This window comes from Ambystoma mexicanum, chromosome 5p (genome assembly GCF_040938575.1).
Source record: "Ambystoma mexicanum isolate Mex_15411 chromosome 5p, UKY_AmexF1_1, whole genome shotgun sequence".
NCBI lineage: Eukaryota > Metazoa > Chordata > Amphibia > Caudata > Ambystomatidae > Ambystoma > Ambystoma mexicanum.
The window spans coordinates 546,791,371-546,811,547 of record NC_090930.1 but is presented as its reverse complement, the minus strand read 5'-3'; the positions used below and the strand labels follow the sequence as shown (position 1 = coordinate 546,811,547).

Below are 20,177 nucleotides of genomic sequence, written 5' to 3'. Positions count from 1 at the left end.
TAGTGTGGGACAGTCCAATGGGTGTACTCTGGAGTCCATTTGGGAAATTCAACTAAATGATGGAACCTATGGATTCACGCTTAATGTGCTGAAGTCTTTTATAGAAGCAAAAGCAGTAAATATATGAAAGATGGCAGTCACGTGGAGGAGTAGCAAATACGCAGCCCTTTATTTGTGTGCTAGTGTGATGACCTCCTCAGTTTCCCATGACAAATATTTCCCTGTGGGTAAAGCTATGATAGGCTCAACCCTGCTGTGCTCCCATTCCAAGTATATAGCTCCTCTACCTCGTGGTCTTGCAGTGCCTCTGTCTCCTTCAAGCATCTCCTGGACCACCCTCCCAACCACTGATCTGCCCTCAACTGAAATGCAATTGCCTTAACCCATGTGTGTTTAATGTCCATTTAACAACAGGATTTGAGGGTGGGGGATCTTAGCTTTGGAAACATTTTTTACCATTTTAATTGATTTAAGGAAAAGGTGTCAGCATTCTATTGCAAGACAGCATTGGCAACCTTATTATTGTGTTGACAAATCAGCACAAGTGAACGTTTTGCACCAACATTTTGTATTTTGGTTTTGGTACCTGTGAACATTGTTTAAGAGCAGAAGAATGCACATATGACAGTATTCCGGTCATTTCGGAATTGGTGCTGATGCAACACAGGTGGTAATTATGCCAGTAGTAACCATACTGTGCTATGTGGAGTGTCACTGTAGGAGCCATTTTGGAAAGCATCTCATGCTTCTCATTCTTCCACAGGGAGGGAACAACTGACATTACGAGGACAGTGCATTGGGGAACGCCAACAGATTTTGAGAAGGTAAATGTCTGGTTTTCCACAATTTAGTTTATGGGAGCTGGAGTACATGTTTCTTCCAATGACAACTCTGATTAATGCATGTTAAACATGTTGCAAACTTGTAATAGATATGCCTATAATCCTTTACAAAACTAGGTGATATGCAAAAAGTGAGAGCTTGGCTCGGCTCGGATTTGGCTCTCCATTCACACAGACTCTAGTGACGAGCCAGAGCCTGACATGTGGCTTACGTAAGGTTCAAGCCTTCATTGTCTTACCCATCTTTGGTATTTACAAAGACGCTTTTACGTAGGTGTGCACCAAAGTAACAGCATAGGTCCTGGTGCATCATTTTATTTTTAAAGTGCGTAAACTAAATAGATATGTTGGGGGTAAGAGCTATCGGTTTAAAAAAGTGCGGTATTGGAATTTCCCCATTGGTGCACAGAAAACAAATGAAGCTCTAGCACTCATGCTTTAACATTGTTACTAATGCATACCGGTGTAATAGCACCGAGGTAAAGACAGTGAAACGTGCAGAGTCTGTGCAATGGAAACAGTGCCAAGTTTTCCTTCTATAAGACTGTACACAATTGAAATAAAATAGATATGTGTTCAAGACTGTTGCAGTTAATGGAAAGTAGTGTTAAGTGTTTTATAAATGAACATTCCGAATTCAGATTTATACAATGAATTTTGACGAGCATTCTGTGTTTCATGTCTGCATTTTAAACTCTTTAATTCGTTTTCTTTTGCTCCGTTACACAAAGGATACCTACACCCGAGTCCTAATAGGAAATATTGCCCTGACTACCCTGGTGTTTCCATCAGGGTCATCTGGTAAGCATGCTTTACATTCTGATTCATCTTGCACAGGGAGTGAATGTAAGTGAATTAGTGAGTATTCATAGTATGGAGATCGCTGTGTCTGTGTGTGTGTCCCTGTGTGTGCATGTGCGCGTGCGTGTGTACACTCAGTGAACAAACTTTAGTTAAGAAACAGTTAAGGGGAAGCAACGTATCACAATAAAGCCCATGTAATCTGGCGGGTGTTGGAAATGACACTCAGAGTGCTACTTCATGTCATTCATAATGGCATTTTGTTATGTCATTGTTGACACAGCCCACTGGAGTGTCTGTTTTGTAGTTCGAGATGGTGTATCTATGTAGGGTAATCCTTTCACGCAGCTCCTAGCAGGGCCCAGCTGCATACTTTCCTTGTGTGCATTTTATTCACTGGATGAGGTATCCAGCGTGGATGATATGCCTTTGTATGCCTTTGTATCTGTATTGTTCAATAATGTGTTGTTGTTATGGCAGATGTGGTGTAGATGTGCTGGCACATTTTGCATCTCCTGATGTTGCATCAGTACTTTTCAGGCCCTCTTTGATTCTTGATCTACTGGAGAGGTACAGCCCACCACAGACTGTGCTAAGTTTCTCTGTTGATTGTATGCAATTTGGGGAGATTCTCTGATGGTGTCTCTCAGCTCGTCATCCCTGCTAAATATTGGTTTTAGGTCCTTAACAATCCTAATCAGTTGTGTTTACAAGGAGCAGGAGGAGAGGAGGACAAGACGGGGTGATGCGAATAAACGTGGATATCATTGGTGGCAGACATTTAGTTTGCATTCTAAAACCCAAGCAATACACAGTTCTAACAATGAGTAACAATCAAGGTCTGATATGTTTTGCTGTTCATCTATGCAATGGCTCAATGAACAATGCCTTCCTGAGTCTGAGATAGTTGGAGAGCTTTGGGAAGCTTGTGCCAACGTTTTTGGCCTCAGAAACAGAGCATCTAAGCGTTTCCTCTGGTAGCTCGGTTGGGTGGATCTGTTATTGTAGAAAAGTAAAAGATTTCAGGCGGGACGCATCAATGGAGCCGCTACAGCTCTTCAGGTATTACACAGTGCTTTGAAGTTCAATCCGTAAGGCCTTTGGGGTATGTTCAGGTTTGCCTAGACTCAGGACAAGACAGGATGCTCTATTCTGCACTTATGGTAATGGCAGAATGTCTTCCTTCCACCGACCTCTCTTACAATAGTGTAGTTTCAATAAAATTCAGGCCCTCACTCTTAGATGGCTCCATATGTTTCATGACTGCTTCCCAGTGATTGCTCTAGTTACTATCACAGGTACAATCATTGGCCAGATATCATGATCATTCATTCATTGCTCATGTTTCCATCAAGATGTTGATGCTGCCCTCCTGATTATTGTACGATATGATTTGCTTTTGCTCACTTACACATGTCACTACTAGTGTGCCTGCTCTCTGGTCTGAAGCACACAGTGATCAGTCCATTATTAGACAAAATGTCATAACAAATAAAGGAATGCATTAGAAGTACAATTAATGTAACACATACTAAAGTTTCAGAGATTGAAGCATTTCCTGCCCTTGTTGGCCTGCTTTCATTATAACTTGTGTTTATTTATATGAATTTGGAAGCAGGTAGATTTGTAGACACTGAGAATAGCAATGGGTTAATTGATTTAAATTAGATACAGGTGAACATGCAAAACTTGCGATTTATAGGAAGATGTCCTTTTTCATTTTACCAGTAACGAAAGTCATTAACACATCATTAATCAAATCAATAGAATGCATTCATGATCGCGTGAGACGGTTAATGAGATTTGACCATCCACAAAACGGAGTGTGCGATTGCTTTTGTCTTTTATCATGTTCAAACTTATTTTTATTCATCCTTTTGTCCCTGGCCACAGGAATAAATCTGGAGTCCTTTGCACGACGAGCATTGTGGCAAGCTGGGCTGGACTTTGGTCACGGAACGGGCCATGGAATTGGCAATTTCCTCGCTGTCCACGAGTGTATGTTCTTTTTCTGCCTTTCAGTTAGAGGGAACCATCTCATGGACATATGCATGTATCTGACTTTAAGAACATGATTTCTACAGGGGCTTCAGCCCCTGTCATCATTAGTCAAATTTACCTGCAGCCTTATCAAGCAAGTAGGGTAAATGTAATTTCAGTGGTATTAAAAATAAATGCCTATTCATAGCCAGTGATTTTAAAAAAACATTCATGGCACAAATCCCTCGTTGGGCCATTAGAAAGAGTTATGAATCCTAGACGTCAACAAATCTCATCAAATGGTGCCCAACATTTAATCAATTTCTCTATTTTCCAAAAATGATTTAAAAACGAATGTAGATATTAAAAAAGTCAGACATTTATGGGGAAGGAAGTTAATATTTGCAAATATGGAATCAACTGCCACAATATGCATTTGGCCTGAACATTTGAAAATAAGTGTGCAACTATACTAAGAAATGTTTACTTGTTGTGTCTGCCAAAAAACATGTTTTTGATCAAAGAAATGTAATGCAACTTTTTTAGCACTCACCATATTGCAAGTATGGTAGTACATTTCCTGGATAAGTATTGCTATGTTATAAGGTGGTATAATGCATCCATACTCCCCAGAGGTGGAAGTAAACATTTTAATAAATCTCCAGGAGTTTTTAAACATTTCAGTATAGCACAGAGGAGAGTATAGACGCTTCCTTTCGGTACATGGAAACAACTTCTTCCATACAGGAAAACAACCTTTTGTCTAAGGTCTCTCAAGGGAAGTGAAAAAATGTATTTCGTATACTCTCGTTCTCAACGCCTTTCACATGTAATGCTTCAAATAGAATACAAACTTTTGGGCATTAATACAAATGTACAAACCTCTACTGTACACAATCCTCTGATAGAAAAATAATATTCCAAGTGGTTTAGTACAGTACTGTATTGTGCAGTTCTTGTGGATTACAAGCGGTGGTCATGTCAATGCCCCTCAGCATGACTTCTCCTAAAATATCTGCCCAAACTGTAAGGAGAACTTTAATCGCCATACTCACAGTGGTGTCCTTCAATGGGCGCTGTTGTCATTTTGCACCAGGGGGTGGCACGACATTGCATCCAAATGTTTTTACATATTTTGGCCATCTTGATCACCTCAAAGAATAATATGATAGGGTGCTCTAGTTTTTCTTATGTCCCTAACCCATTTTACAGCTACATAATTACAGAATTTGTCTAGTGATCCAGGGTGTGTCCTTACTAAATCTGGGGCTAGGGACACGCGTAGCTGTAGATTCAGGTTTTCCAATGAGAACTGTTGTTTTACTGCTGAAAGAGATGTACCTAAAATCTTCCCTCCTCTGCAAAAATCAGTGCCTATCCATTAGAAAATGACAATGTTTTTAACACAAAAAACGGTTTTTGAATCATATGTGGTAACTTCTTTGGGCCACCCAGAATGAAAACTCACATAGGTTTTCAAAAATGTTAACTAAGGAGCAGGGTATGTCCCATGAAATACCTGTTCCCCTCTGTAAGGGAAGAGGCTTGGGGTCCCCATATTGAATGACTATCTCTGTTGGGACTAACAAATGTCCCAAACACCTAGCCTAAAATTTGCTAGAGATGTGTAGACAGAGATTTCCATTATGGTTTAACAGAAGTTGAACACACATCAGGCTAGTGTGCAAATGTTGCATTGCATGTATTTACAAAAGGTGTTTTTCTTGATGGTATCGTGTTTCTCGGTTAGGTAATACACACAAATTCAAAAGAGAGGGTACAGGCAAGGTCTGAAGAATCATAGAAAGTTTTCCTTGTTAGATGAATATGTAAAGGCCCTTTATAAAGTAAAATTGAATGACCTGCAGCATTTGGTAGATCAGGCCGACCGAATCCCTGGCTCCATTTTGGCTTTTGAAAACGGTGATCTATGATCCATGATTGTTTGACACTGAATGATGTGTCCCATAAGTAGTAAAGGGTGAAGAAAAGGAAGGTTTACTTGTGCTTCATCAAGTTTAGTGCAGCCTTTGATTCAGTCATTCTTAATAATCTCTGGACCAAACTTGATAACTAGAGTATTCCACTAACGCTGCTTCAAATCATTGTAGTGGTCCACTTTAAACCTGTGTGTATGTTGTTTGGGCATAGTGGGAATGCAACCCGGCTCGGCAAGCCAACTGGGGCATAACGCAGTAAGCAAATGGCCCTTTGGGTGTGGTGCATGCAATGGATGGGGATGCAGAATAACTCTGCCACCAAATAATCGAACCAACTCAGGAAGAGGGCAAAGGTGTTTTATTAAAAATTATCTAAAACAGGGAGTTACAATGGACATCAACAGACGTACGCTCGAGCTCTCAGTGCATTTCTCCTAAAACATCTTTATATGCAAAAAATATGTCAGCTGTGATGTCATACTTCATGGCAAATAAAAAAAAAAAACCTATGAAGAGTTGTGATACATTCAAGAGGAACATCTAAGGGCTGGGATTGTGATTGGATATCTACTGTCAGGTGGACAACTTATGGCTACCTCTAAAACATGTTATCTTCAACACTATTAAGTACACAGTATAACATTGGCTCTCAAACCATAATGTCCTCCATTATACGGCCCTCTATAATTGGTTGGCACACTTGTGCCATGTATGGAACATATGTTTCACTTAGCAGCACGTAAGCTCAGGCCCAGGTGCCAGGAGGTGAACTTGACTTTCCCTCCCTGCCCAATTAGCCTAACATCTCTCATCACCCATGCCTTCTGCCTTGAAGATTGTCTTTGAACTTGGCCTTGCAAAGTATTCTTGTCTATGAAATATATGGGAGTACAGGCATTCACTGTCGTTGTTATAGGACTCCACGCTCAATTCGATTTTCATCCAAGGCTCATGTAACAGGAGACCACGATTTGGTCCATCTTGCAGCATTTAAATATCTTAAATTAATAAAACTTGGCATGCTTGGTGGTCTTTCTTTGCACCTTAACAAAGGATGATTCAGCTTTGCACATTCACTGCCTTTAAAAATAGATAACCCACGTTGGCTGCCTCAGCTTTGGCACTAGGCCAGACAGCCTCGCCATTCATTTCCACAATCTCAACTTATTCTTGCTGCGACACAGTTCTCGCCTTTTCTCTCCATGGGTCCTGGCTTACTAAATTCATGACACCGATGTCCAGTTTCTATACAATGGTGGCTTTGCCTGTAGTATATTCACTACATATAGCCAGCTTCTAAGATTACTTAATCTACTTGTCTTACAGCATCTGTAGTTATTAAATGGCAGGCATTGTCTGCAGTGCTTCGCACACGTGCAATCTTCTTTATGCATATGAAAGTTTACTTGATTCTTAACGTAATCATCAATTTCCACAAGATCCGTACATTCTCTTCAGCCAGTATTCTCAGTGCGTCACGCTCGTCCTTCATGGCGTCACCAGCTCCTCTTTTTGCTCCTTTTCATATCCCATCAGGGTGTTCCTCCCTCAGATTGTCATCTTTTCAGGGATACATTTTATAGGGATTTCTCAGAGGATACCTTCTCTCAAACACTCGCTGTGGAACAACTGCTGGTGTTAAGCACAATCTCAGGCTTCCAACATATAGGAGGTAGGGGGCAGGATTTCCTGCAGATGCATGTAACTGCTCATCTACATTCCCCCCTCTGGTTGAGTTATCGAGCACCTCTTCAATGGTCTCCACATCTTGATATTTTCTTTTGAAGAAGTGCTTATTTAAAGTCCAGACAGATCTTCATCACCCCCCCTCACGGTGCCGGCTGATTTGACATGCTCATCTATACTCCAGGTCATGTAGTCACACTGTCCATTCGGATTACAATCAACCCATCGTCCCACATACTTCTTATGATTCTTTGGATACAGGAACATCATTCCTTCAGATGCTACAATGCTGGCCTCTATGTATTTTCTGACATCTTCATCAGTCAATTCCTTGGGTCCAAACCTAGATTCGACATCGATCATGCTCTTCAATCCTACCGCTTTCTGTGCCGTCTTCTTGAATTGGGCGATCACTAGCCTGATTACACAGAATCCAAAGATCAGCATCACCAACATTTCTCCAAAATGCTACAATTATGGCCTCTGTCAAGGTCCTATTCTTGTCATTGTGAGAAGGTATGAATGTGCAACATGATGGCCCGATTTTGGCACAAACTCCCCCTTCCATCACTGCGATCATATCAAAGACATTTCAGTTCTGCAGGGTCATTAGTCGAATGGTCGTATGGCCGTCAGCTCTTCTTTGATAGCATTGAATCCCTTTATGGTGGTGTTGATTGTTTGCAGAAGCTCCCATCTCCTAATCTGCAACCACTTGGCAATGGCCATCGCCTGGATCCCAGGCATGAATATAGTCCTAAATATTGAAGCAGTCTTGCTGAACAACCTGTGTTAATAAGGAATGGCGTCATATGCTTCTATTGATTTGGCTGAGAAGTAATTCCCTCTTCTGGTTTGATTGAGAAATTCAAACACGATCTTCTTTTCCTCAAATGGGCATCTACTTTTGGAAATTCTCCAATTTTCAGGTCACTCTGAGAAATCACTAATGCTGGAACATGAATAAGCACCAAAGAGCATGTTCCTCCCCAATCCCTGGGCAGCTTCATGTAGGCCCTAGACCCACAAGCCCAATATCGATCCATCAAAACAACTGTCCCTGCTCCCATCCTAGAAATGTCAACTGTAGTTATGCAGCCTTTGTTATCTCCCACATGCTTCTTTCTGTGTCTTCGGAAGCACAATGTCGCATTCGCCAATGGGATCACAACCAGTGGACCTGACTCACCTTCTACCCATGTCAGTAGTTTGGCATGTTTAGCCCATGACTTCAAACATTGATTGGTCACTCTCTGCACATATTCTGGCTTCAGTAGATGAGCTGCACTGGACATCATTCCTCCTTCTCATCCCTTCTTGGACTTCACTCGTCTATAGACTAACACTTGAATTTGTTCCCAGCATCCAGGTGATCCAGCTATTTCTGTTACATCAGAGCAATCCATTCTCTTCATGTCTTCAATGACTACCTCTTCCTGTCCTGCTGCAGGATACACAAGCATCTTGCTCTCCCATCCAGGTTCCTTTTCCATCTGTGTAGTCTTGATATAATCATCCTTGAATGGAAACGACTATTTTGATCTCCATCGTAAAGTGTCCCAACTTCCCTGAAATTGTGCTCTGGTCATATATGCTGCAAGATGAAAGAGGAACCTGGCATCGTGTTCTGGGACGTCTCTGGAGATAAATGTTTGTACTGTATTCATGGCATAGGGGATGAGAGCGCAGATGTAGCAACTCTCCTTAGATGTTTTTTCCCCTACTTCCCTCATGTGCTGGTACCACATGTTATTACCCAGGTGTGCTGCATTATCTAGATAGGTATTTATCCCAACAGAAGAACAAAGAGAGTAATTGTACAGACATTTATTATGTACAAAACATAGATATCAATTTTTTGCGCCACCCTGGTACTTGTTGCACTTGTTCATTCTCTAGAACCATGCCAGCTTCTACATTTATCATCTTTAATACAATCATCACATTTCTTTATATTTGCAACTGTAAAATCTGCTAAATTATTGCGGTGAGAAGCCTTCTTATCACTGGACATTTTTGGGGACCTGTAAAAAAGTGTGAATATCGATGTCTCTTCTGACAAGAGCAAGATAAGCTCGTAGTATAAACACAAAGACAGCAAGCACAAGCCGATGAACATCACTGTCGGTAAGTACCATATGTTTAACTCCTTAGAACAGGTATTCACCAGAAAATGAATCTGGATACTGATCTCATTTCCAATTTCTGATCAAGAACTGACGTTTAGGCATAACTTTGATGCTTCAATGTATTTCTAAAAGTTTATTTTTTGAAATTCCTGAAATTCTCAGCAAGTCTTTGCACTCCTGCTAAAATATCTATAAGGAGTGTCCACTGAATCTCAGTTCAAATACAAAAATGTGCATTAGCAGCTGGTTGCTTTATCATCCATCTTTGTCATCGATTGAGTCTGCACACACTGAAATTCTTCTTCTTGCCTTGCTTCCAGATCAACATCGGTGGGAGGGCGGGTCACACCTTTATAGGCTTTTAGGTCTCTCAGGTGAAGCCAAGCTCGTCTGGGAAAATGCAGCTGTTCAAGCGCACCCTTTAATAATTCTACTGGCATCACCAGCTTTCCAGTGCTGTCTTGTTGCCATAATGCTTCTATGGGGGATAAAGAACAACCCCTAGGTTTCCACATTTACTGCTCTTCCGGTGGTGCACTCCCTTGAATCTCCATTAGTTAGAATATCAACAATTTATTAAACCCTTCTTGCACTAACATGGTGCAGGTATGTGGCTGGGTGGGCAGGGATTTCAGCCTGAAGGCAGGGGGTAGTCAGGTGCCCAAAGCCAAAGCAGACAGAGATCAGCAGAGAAGAGGAAGGGCAAAGGCAGAAACAAAGAGGAAGGTCTTGAGGTGCTTCCGGAACAGAAGATCGTTCTCCTCAAGTTTCAGAGAGGTAGGGAGGCTGTTCCAGAGGGAGGCCCCAGCCGAAGAAAGAGTTCTACCCCCAACTCGTTGCTTGGAGAAGCGGCTGACCCTGAGGGAGATGGAGGTGGAGGAGCGAAAAGCTTGAGTAGGAAGGTATTTCCGAGGGGAGAGTTGAAGATATTACAGACCCAGGCCCCAGAAGGCCTTGTGGACAATACAAAGGGTCTTGTTCTTAATCCTTGCAGCCACTGGGCACCAATGAGGAGATTTCAAGGCTGGAGAGATACAACCCCTGGGCTTAAGGCCAAAGACAAGTCTCGCAGTCCTGTTATGGATGAGTTGAAGAGGCCGGAGAGTAATTGCAGGCAGATTTAGAAAGAGGCTGTTACAACAGTCCAGCCTAGAGAGAACCAGAACTCTAGAGACAGTGAGCTGCTGGGGGAAGGAGAGGAAAGGAAGAATACCTCTGAGGGGGTGAAGTTGGTAGTTTGACTTCTTAGAGATGTTAGAGATGTGTGAAAAAAGGAAAGGGTGGAGTCGAAGATGACCCTGAGGTTTTTAGCCTCACAGTTTTGAGCAGGGAGAAGGCCAAGGGAGGCCAGCCAGAGGGTGACAGGAAAGGAAGGTGCAGGTGTGCCGATGAGGAGGATCTCTGTTTTACTGGCATTATGGTAGAGTTTGTTGGTGGCTCACCACTCCTGGATTGCAGACAGACAATCAGAGATGAGACAGGGAGAAGAGGTGGCAGAAAGGAGCCTGACAAACAAGCTGGGTGTCATCCGCATTGCACTGAACATTGGGGCAGAGAGCAGCAATGCAGTGATGCCAGTTATTGGTTGAAAAACCAGGGAGAGACGTTAGACCCCTGGGGAAACACCACAGGTAGAGAGTAAGATAAAAGAGAGGAGGGACCCAAGTTGGACCAAGTTGGACATAGCCATACACAGTCATTCCCTTTAATAACATGTCTCTTGCATAATCTAATGAAAGATATCTTCCCTTAGCTGATCCATATAATCAATCTAGAATATGTTTGGATTTTTTTTAATGCAGCTCCTAATGTGTTGCAGGGAAAAGGTTCAAACAGTTTAATAAAAATGTATTGAAAAAAAGTTTTATTTTGTGCTAAGTGCCAAGGACAAGTATACTTGTCCTTTTTACATAGACTTCAATAATAGCCTGGCACTTAATAACATGCAGATTCTTGCTCATGTGTGTTAAACTTCAGCTGTGCACACATTAAACGTTCTACCATAAACAGTTTCTGGTCAATTAATGGCAGTAAAGTGACACGGAAAACTATTCTGCAAGCAAGGAATTGAAAAGATTTTCACAGCTTTAATTAGTTTCTGCAGTGGAAGCTGGAATTCTCTCTGCTGACATCACAACCAAAGCGTAATAACTGATTAAAGAGCAGTTGTGATGTAATTTTGTTATTACAGGTCAGTTGCGATGTCACAACTGACCTGCAATGAGAAACGTATTGCCAGGCTTTTATACAGATATTGCAGGCTGCCATGTATTATAATGGGGCCGTTACCAATAGGGTCAGCCCGCAGACAAGGGTAATATCATCATTAGCACCTATGTAGTTACCTTCGTGGGTGTTAATAGTGTGTATTGAAAGAAAAAAAAGAAGCGTATCTTTTCTGTGTAGCCTGGTGCCGTGTCCTGTTTTATAGTCCATTTTCACTGTTGATGACTGTGACTTCATCTTCATTGAAAAAGGACTCTGGGAATCATGGGGCGGCACCAGCCAGAAAAGCTATGTTTCTTTTTCTTTAAAAAAAAACACACTCTCAGGACCCGCATAGGTAACTACAGAGGTGCTAAGAAGTGAGGGGAAGGGAGGAGAAAGGAAAGAGGAGCGGGCAATGGAAGGCAGCGCTTTTCAGCAGCACTCATGCTGCTCAGAACACGGACTTGTATGAAACAATACAGCCCGCGTTCTGAGCATCCAGATTGGCCAGAGCCTCCTTCTAGGGCGCTAATGAGATATCAGATTCCATGTCCTGTGGTAAGTGATGTACAGATGATGATGTTGGTATTGAAAATGAACCTGCTTTAGTAAAAAGAAGGTAAAACAGGTATATTCTGCTCTGAAGTAATTTTTGGGGGATGATCTTCGCTTTACTGAATATATCTAATAATTAAGAGGGGAGAGGAAAAGGTCACAGAAGAGGAAAATACCAATTCTCTCATTGCAAATAAGTGGGCCGTGAGTGCAGAAGTGTAGAAATTACTTTAGCAAGGCAGTAAGTTCTTAAATACTCTGATAAATTATCTTCTGTTTTTTCAGGGCCTGTAGGATTTAAGTCAAACAATATTCCAATGACCAAAGGAATGTTCACCTCAATAGGTATGTATTAACACCAGTTTTTATGCTTCCACAGGTAAATGAGTTTCAAGACAACTTTTGTTTTAGACACAAGAGGGTGGACCTGTAGGATTCTGCAAGTAGCTTCTCCATCCTGGAATAACAACAGGGGGAGATCTCGCATTTTATGTTGCTCGCCATTCAACTTTCCTGCTCTTTGCCAGTAGTACATACCTTCAATAAGATCCTCAGGAGGTGATGGAAAGTCAGCCTTGACTAAGCAAAAATACTGGCTCTGCTACCCCCTCCCAACAATGATCTGCTGACATTCCCCTAATGGCATTGAGCTGCACAGATAATATCCTCTGGGCACCCTCTGGTTCGATGCAAGATTCCAAGCCTGTGCTATGGAAGCTGGAGGTAAACATCTCCACTTTCCACCTGTTTTCGGCGCTATTAGCACACCGCTAATTGTGCCAGTACTAATAGCCCTGAGAAACCCCCATCGGGTCCAGGATTTACGGCCTTACCACTACTAGTGATCTGACATCAATTGCACCGGACTGAGTAGCAGTATCGCTAATTGCATTTGGCGGTATCCCGGTGCAATTACCGTCAGGATACCGCCCAACTCGTGATGAGGCCCTATGTCTTTACAGTGAAGCTCATCCCATTTTCGTACTTTTTGACCCACCATACCAGGCTTTGTAATTTCCCAGACCATGCCCACACCCCAACCCTCTCATCCCCACTCCTCACTAAGATCTCTTGTATTTCTTACGCTGATCCTGGCACATTCAGACTCTTGCTCACCAACAACATTCTCCATTGTCAGTCCACCATTTCCACCGATTCCACCTATTCCAACATCTACTTTCATGCACCATGAGGCAATTCCCTTATCGGGTGGCCATCTACCCCTGTCGCCCCCATTCCATGTATTCCCACGTATTCTACCAAACTGACAATTTTGACACGAAGCATCAATTGCCAGTGTAAGAACATGACCAGTGTTTCAGCAGAAATCAGTCCCTACATTATTGTTCTTTGAAGTCCCATTCACAATTTCAGTAAGTCTTATAAACTAAAAGACTCAGGAGACCTCAAATCTATAAACAGTTTATTAGGTTACTTGTTCTTTCTTCATCTTCAGCGTCTTCCTTTTCAGGGCTTTAAATGTGCAGGTTATTGGCAGGAGAGCAGATACAGAAGTCATCTGTTTCTGTCCTCTGACGCAACAAGCTGTAGAAAGGATAGACAGACTGTTCTATAGTCCAAATAATGATGCCATTCTAGAAACACTCTACAAAAGCATTGTACTTGGGGAGTGGTCGAACCATAACAGGTTGCTATCCTGGAAACGACCACCCATCACCCTGCACCCTTGTTATACTGGAATACTGAAGATGCTTTCTGTAGGGCCTGCAATATGTGAAACCATGGGAAGTGTCTGGTATCTAAAACAGTTTTGCGCTTGGCAGCTTTTGTTAGTGCGGTGTCCTTGATCCCGCGATTGTTCCTGTGGTGCTGGTGGTGTTGGGCTGTGGTGGACTACGGTGGATTGCCCTGCATGGTGCGTCCGGCCAGTGTCCGGCGTGCTGCCACTCTATAGCTTTAAGATGAAGTTCCGCTTTGTATTCTTAGTATAAGTGCCCCCCAGTGTTTACGCTTGGTGGTTGGTGGTTTGTTTGCTACCAGCCTTTTGTTATTCTTTCACTGGGGTAGTGCTGAACACCACCTCATCTTCCTTTATTTCACTCTTTTTTTTTTTCTGACTAGGGGACTGCGGGCCGTTCTTTGCCTTTGACCCAAGTCTAAGGAAGAGCAATTTTGTGCTCAACTAATTACATCTAATTACTTTCATACAAAAGAGTGAAATGTATGATCTTCGGAGTGCGATTCTATCTCCAGTAGCCCGTGGTTCTTTGCAAACTGCCCAGGCTGAAAAGGGGGAGACACCCCCATGCAAGGTGAAGGAAAGGGACAGGGCGTCTTTTTTCAAACCCTACAAATCAGGATGGGGCATCTTCCTTCCACCCCCTAGTGTTTACCCTTTGGACAATCAGTCCCCAACTGGCTCGGGATTTCAGGATTTATCCTTGCAGATGGGGGAAAAGGAGGGTGAATCAACGCCTCTGAATCACCCTATCTGTGCCCTCTTCCAAAACAATTTGGATTTTACCTTGAGGACTACCACCATGAAGAAGGTGATTGCAAACCATCTTGCCTCAACTTTAGAACCATGTCTGTCTAATTCCTCGCCTCCTCTCTTGGTTCTTGGGGAGGGCATAGTTCATCCAGAGGTGCTTTTGACTCATCCTCAGGATGAATTTGAGGAGCTGAGAGATGATGACTTGTTGGAGCTGGAAGCGGTGGTCTCGGCCTCCTATGTGGGGGGGGGCTTCGCAACTGGATATAGATAGGCCCCAAAGGAAGCCTCAGGATTTATTAAATGCTTCCTCTGCTCATGTGAGATCTGTTGGTGATGTTGAGTACACCTCTGACGAGCCTGTGCCTCCAACTATAACGGCTTTAAATGTTGTACTATCTTCCTTGGTTAAGGACTTTGAAAATTTGAAAACAGAGGTTTACCAACACACGGGCATACCATTAGAGATCACGAAGGATTTGGAAGTAAATGAAATAACTTTGGTGGCTCTAAAATCAGCCGTTAATGAATCACTGGGAGGATTCTTGAGTGAACTTCACAAAGAAGTAAAAGATCAAGCCAGGAAAATGGATCACTTGACTGACCTTTGTGGGGACTTAAAAAAGGTGTCCGTGACGTGACTCTACTAGAAAAAGTTGATCATTATGACCAACAGAATCAGGTTTGTCCACCAGTTTCCCTTGCCCCCACTCTACCCGAGAGTATTTTGGATGATACTCCTCTCTCTACTTCTGTAATGGAAGAGTTTCTGAGATTAGCTGCATTGGCGGACTCGGATATCCAACTCTTGGCCCCGGTGGGGGGTTCCCAAATAAATACTTCATCCTCTGAGGCAGACTTGGGAGTTCAACGTTGTAAGAAACTGAATGGAAAATCTAAAAAGAAAAGAAAAAGAAGGGCGATAGTGGTGGATGATACCATCTCTCCTCCCAAGAAACAGTCCAAACGGAATAAAAGAAGGATTGCCTCGGACACTAATCAGCACCTACGCAAGCTAAAAGATGGGTTAAAGATCCTGGATAAATCCAAAAAGGATCAGGTACCAAGGTCCCCTGAGTTTAAAAAGGGGAAGAAAGTCTTTAATTCGAAAGATCAAAAAGCGCAGACCTCGTCCGAGAGTCTAGGGCCTGTTGGGAAATCAACTATGGGAAGTCAAACTGATTCTCTAGAAAAATCTAAGAAAATTGCTCCAATCTTTTTGCTAGCTAAACAGAAAAGGTCTTTGTCTTTTCCTTTGGTGAAAATAGCTCCAATCTTTTTGAAAAAATCGGAGAGGACGACCATAAATTCGGGTTCTAAGGTCGTGTCAGCTAATGCTGAAAAATCTCAAATTAAGACTACTGATGCAACTAATTGTTTACTAGATTGTTCGGATCCTCATAGGCCGTTTGGTCTTCCACAGAATTTACAGAATGGACTTCTGCCTGTTACAGGTCCTGCAATTGCAGAAGGTGTGGGAGTTACTCCAAGGACGGGCAATACTTCCTCAGGACTTCAGAACTCAGACAATAATTTGTATAAACTGAATCCTGACTTGAGAATCTTTTTGTCAAGGCATATTCCGTGGTGTCCAGTCATTTGGTCGACTACAAACTGGTCGACTGCAATTTGGTCGACGTCATTTGGTCGAAAACCAAATGGTCGAATTTTTTTTTTATTATTTATATATGTGTTTTGTGGGTTTTCGTGTAGAAAAAAAAAAAAGAAAGAAAAAAGGGGGTTGGGGGGGACCCCCCAAAAAAAAAAAGGGAGTAAAAATAAAAAAAATAAAAATTCGACCATTTGGTTTTCCACCAAATTGATTCGACCAGTTGTCCAGTCGACCAATTGTTTTCGACCAAATGACTGGCAACCATATTCCGTCTATAAGAAATGACTCACCCTTAAATTGATCTGCTATTCTTTCGGAAATGAAGACTATTCCTGCTTTGAAGTATTTTTCATCAAGTGATATTGAGGCTGTGGTTTTCTGTTTAGCCCTGACACGAATACGGCTGCAATAGTTTTGAAGTCTAGGTTGGGTTTAGATACAATTATGAGTGAAGAGATGGCCTGGGACCAGAGAGTCTTGGAGCTCTCTCTATCTTGTCCGGTACCTGTCTCTGGCCACTTACATCAGGCAGCGAATCTAGAGCAAGTAAGGGGAGCCACATTTAAGGCAGTTCCTGCCGTTACTCATTTGAATATGTGGGATATGCTCCCCGAAGTTATTTCACAAGTATTTCTTAAAATGGGGATGACCCAACCGAAGATTTAGGGGTAACCGAGATTAATGTTCTATCTTGGAATACTAGAGGTTATGCCTCATTTTGTGAGGAGCCCAGAAAGTCTGAAATTTTTGATTCTTTTGATTTAATTATTTTTCAAGAAACATGGTTAACTTGTAAGATGGGTTTGGATGGCTTCTCTATTCTTCAACAGTTGGCTGTGGGTACAGGGGCAGGCAGACCAAGGGGGGGTCTTTTAGTGGCTTCTAGCAATGAAGTTTTTAAATCCTCTGTTATTATTGTAAACAGTTACCAGGGGATCTTAATAGTGAGATTGACAAGAAAAAGTACCTCAGATTGTTCAAATTGGATAGTTGTAAATTTATATTGGCATCATGATGCCTGTCCGTTACCAGAGTTTCTGCATGCTCTGTCTGATGGTTTAGTGGAGTGCTCCCTAAGATTCCCGGCAGATGATATTCTCATTGCCGGGGACCTTAATTCCTAATGTATCTCTACAGTGGATCCCAGGTCGGGAAAGTGTAAACAAAAGTCCAGTAATGGCAAAATATGGTCAGAGTTTATGAAGGATTGGAACCTTTCTATGTTGAATGGTAACATTAGGGGGGATATTCCAAATTCTGCTACCTGGCATAGAGGCTCCTCCTTCTCTACGATTGATTATCTTTTTGCATCGAAAAATATTTTTGAGAGCTGTCGTAGTTTGAATGTTGGGGATGGTAATAATGATGATCATGCTATGTTGAAGGTGGCCCTTTCTTATGAGAGTGCTCTGGAGGTCCCCCGCTATGACCAAGAGCTGCTCATTAACAACGCGGGGAATGTAATTAGAAAGTTTCCAAAAGGGGGTCAATTACTAAATGAGGACTTGAGAAACAGGGTGAATGATCTATCGTCTCTGCAATTATCCAAGTTGTGTATGCCAGGGCTCTTTATGAATTTGTTATCTTATTTGACTCCAGTAGTGTCTGTATCACAGAAACCCCATAAGATTCATTAACATTCTTTTAATGATCAAATCAGAACACATAAATTAGAGTTAAGGTATCAAAGATCTGCTCTAAAGAATTCAGGCTTATGTTTGGAAGTCTATAGGGCAGAAGTAGCTAAGTTAAAGTACAACTACAGGAATTGGCTTCGAGCCCATAAGCATCTGGTGGTGCAACAGGATGCTGAGAGAATGCTTTCTGCTCTCTCTCACAGAAATTCGCGTAATTTCTGGTCAATGGTGGGAATGAATGTGGTAGTTAACCATCAAAAACAAGACTCCGTAATTCAGGAGGGGGTGTGGCTTGATCATTTTACTATGGTTTATGACTCAGAGGCTCCAGAGTGTGGGGTGAAGGCCCCAGCATCTAATTGGGATCTAGTCTTTAATGTCATGGACCTAGAATTATTAATTAAGAAATCTTCAGCCTCTAGAGCATCTGGTCTGAATGGTTTGAGTAATTCAATTCTGAAAAAGGATCCAATCACCTGGGCGAAAGTTCTAAAAATACTCTTTGATAATGTCATTAGACAGAAGATCTTTCCAGATACCTGGAAATATTCCATAGTTATTCCTATTTACAAAAAGGGTGATAGGTCATTGGCCTCTAATTACCGTCCTATCTCTTTGTTAGATGCAGATAGTAAAATCTTTTTGGGCATCATCCTAGGGGAATTGGAAGCCTGGGCTAAAACCAAGGGAATTATACCAAAGCAGCAATCCGGCTTCAGGAAGGATCTATCTCCTTCATTGAATGGGCTAGTTCTAAATTGTTTAGCTGTAAAGTTGTCTACCAAGGATGGCCCTACCCTTTTTGGAGCCTGGATTGACCTTTCCCAGGCTTTTGACTTGGTTGATAGGAATTTACTTTGGAAAAAACTTGATGCTTGGGGTATTCCTCCTGGTTTACTTTCTATATTGAGAGAGCTGCATTCTAACAACTATATGCGGGTTAGATTAGGCAAATCGGGCCTACTTTCTAATTCAATAAGGATAACTAGAGGGGTTCGACAAGGTTGTTTACTTGCTCCTTTGCTTTTTATTCTCTTTATGGCAGATCTAACTAATTGGTTGCATGATATTGGTCTAATATCTCCATATATTGGTAACACCAAAATAAATTGGTTATCTTATGCGGATGATATAGTAGTCCTGGATTACTCTCAAGTGGGGCTACAACGTCTGCTAACCGCCTTAGAATCCTATGCATGGAGCAATAAACTTAATATTAACCCTTCAAAATCTAAGATCCTATTATTCAAGAGACCAAATAAAATAGTTAAGAATTTTGCCTGGAAGTTGGACCAGTGTCCGGTAGAGGTTGTTTCCGAATTAACATATTTGGGAGCCGTATTAAGATAATTTCCTACCAAGAGTAATTTAATGTCATCTATTGATCTAAAAGTAGTGAAATTATGTGCTCAGATGAAAAAAATTCATTCTAAGTTCGGCAAATTCTCTATCCTCCCACTTATAAGATTCTACATAGGGAAGGTAGTTCCCATAATTGTTTATGGATTGGATTATAGCATTATAGTTTTGGAGATAGATTGGGATATAATAGAGTCTAGGATTTAGAAAAGTACTTTAGGCCTGCCGGTTTGTACTCCAATTGTTAGTTTGCGCTATGAACTAGGTCTTTCATCACTTAGATCATGGCTTGAATGGAAGTGGATGACTCTGTACAGACTAATCTTAGATCCTCCAAAGAATTCCTTATTTGAGGAATTCGCTATAGAGTACCAATTAGGGAACAATGTTTTCCTATGTAGATTGGGGCAAAAATGTTTAAAACTCTTATCTGGCTGTGACTGCGATGCAGAATTCCTTCTACAGAACCCTTTGAAAGGGAAAGAAAAAATGAAATTGATCGATTGGATAGACACCATCAATAATATGCGAAAAACGAAAAGATCAGCTTCCCTGTCACTATTAGATAAACGCCTTTCAACCGTGCCGGCTTACTTAAAGAAGTCCCCAAATCCTCGGTTTAGATCTACGTTCTTGAGGTTTTGTTTAAATTTAATTCCTACTTAGAGTTGTTAGCTATTAGAGATAAGGAAGGAGTGATTGTACCGATTTGTGATAGGTGCCCTAGTAGTGATCTCCAGACTACCAAGCACTTGTTATCTAGTTGCTCTGGGACCTGGAGCATTAGGGCCGGTCTCTTTAATAGATTTGTTTATGATAAGTCTTATATTAATTCCGAGGAGTTTTGGGCAAGACTATCTTCTGGAAATGAGTCGGCCTTATCAATTGAGGTTGTAAGGTGTTTAAGGGAACTGAAGTTAGTTTTAGACTGAATTGTTAATGGTGATCTGTATTCCTGTTTATTTTTCTTTTGTCT

General features: G+C 41.7%; 1 protein-coding gene across 1 annotated transcript in view; it reads left to right on the top strand.

The window, feature by feature from the left end:
* LOC138481079 (xaa-Pro aminopeptidase 2-like) overlaps positions 1-20,177 on the top strand; it is a 450,117-nt gene that overhangs the window by 348,027 nt on the left and 81,913 nt on the right. Inside the window, exons 15-18 of the mRNA XM_069612975.1 lie at positions 764-824; positions 1,574-1,643; positions 3,537-3,641; positions 12,427-12,486. Coding sequence (XP_069469076.1) covers positions 764-824; positions 1,574-1,643; positions 3,537-3,641; positions 12,427-12,486 — 296 coding nt within the window. The remainder of the gene's footprint in view (positions 1-763; positions 825-1,573; positions 1,644-3,536; positions 3,642-12,426; positions 12,487-20,177) is intronic.